At 39.3% G+C, this 938-nt stretch overlaps 1 protein-coding gene across 1 annotated transcript in view; it reads right to left on the reverse strand.

The window, feature by feature from the left end:
* Nucleotides 1-404: 404 nt before the first annotated feature.
* CXCL13 (C-X-C motif chemokine ligand 13) overlaps nt 405-938 on the reverse strand; it is a 5674-nt gene continuing 5140 nt past the window's right edge. The window contains exon 3 of the mRNA XM_030888619.1: nt 405-489. Within this exon, the coding sequence (XP_030744479.1) occupies nt 405-489 (85 nt within the window). The remainder of the gene's footprint in view (nt 490-938) is intronic.

Below are 938 nucleotides of genomic sequence, written 5' to 3' on the forward strand. Positions count from 1 at the left end.
CAACCACAGAATTTAAATCCAGACCAAGGGCAAGGTGGAGATGCAAGTCTTCTTAATGGGGATGCTGTGGACATCAAGTAGTTCTCTTAAGCACTGGAGTTGGTGAACTCAAAAGACGATGATCTCTACGAAACACAAACAAAAGTCCTGTTTAGAGAAATATCTACCAGAAACAGTGACTTTTCCCCAGAGAAACCAAATAAGAAATGTCGTGCATGTTGCCTTCCGGTGAGATTTACAAACTGGTGGAATGCCTCACCCCATTCTATCTGGTAAGTAATAGCAAAGAGGTTGAAGTACATGTCTCAGTAACTGCCCCTACATTTTAATGATCCCTATTTTGACTGGCCGAAGAAAGCAAAACCCTCAGTACACGGAATCTGAAGGTCCTTCCACATTGTGACTTACTTGCGTAACTGTTTCATCAGTTTTCGGAACCAGTTGATCTCAGAGTTCACGCACACTTTCTTCTTATTCTTCATCCATATGCTAGTGGGCAAAGAAACAGAAATGCAAGTAAAGCAGAGCAATAGTCCAGTCAGTCCTGTACTTGTAATAAAGGAAATAATTGGGCTGGAAACTAATTATTCTCAGATCAAGTGACATTGGTCTGAGGCTGCTTGGCTGTGGAGCGGAGATTTATAGCATAAGGGTCTGAGGAATTAAAACAAACAAACAAACAAACAAAACCACTGAGGAACCAGAAATGTGAACTCACAGAGCAGAATACATGGCTGATAGAGCCTCATGTTTATAAGTTAGTATTTTGTTGATAAAATTTACTAGAGTTAAAGATAGATCAAATAGTTTGACTCCAAGGCTGGTTCCCTACAAAAGTTGTATCACAATATCTTAAAAATCTGTTTGGCCATTGAGCTTGGGAAACAGAATACGTTACAGAAAACACTCTCTTGAGGACCTTTTATTTGAAAAAAAAA

Source organism: Echinops telfairi, unplaced genomic scaffold (assembly GCF_000313985.2).
Source record: "Echinops telfairi isolate 266 unplaced genomic scaffold, ASM31398v2 ScPeMD7_7468;HRSCAF=8506_0, whole genome shotgun sequence".
NCBI classification, from domain to species: Eukaryota; Metazoa; Chordata; class Mammalia; order Afrosoricida; family Tenrecidae; genus Echinops; species Echinops telfairi.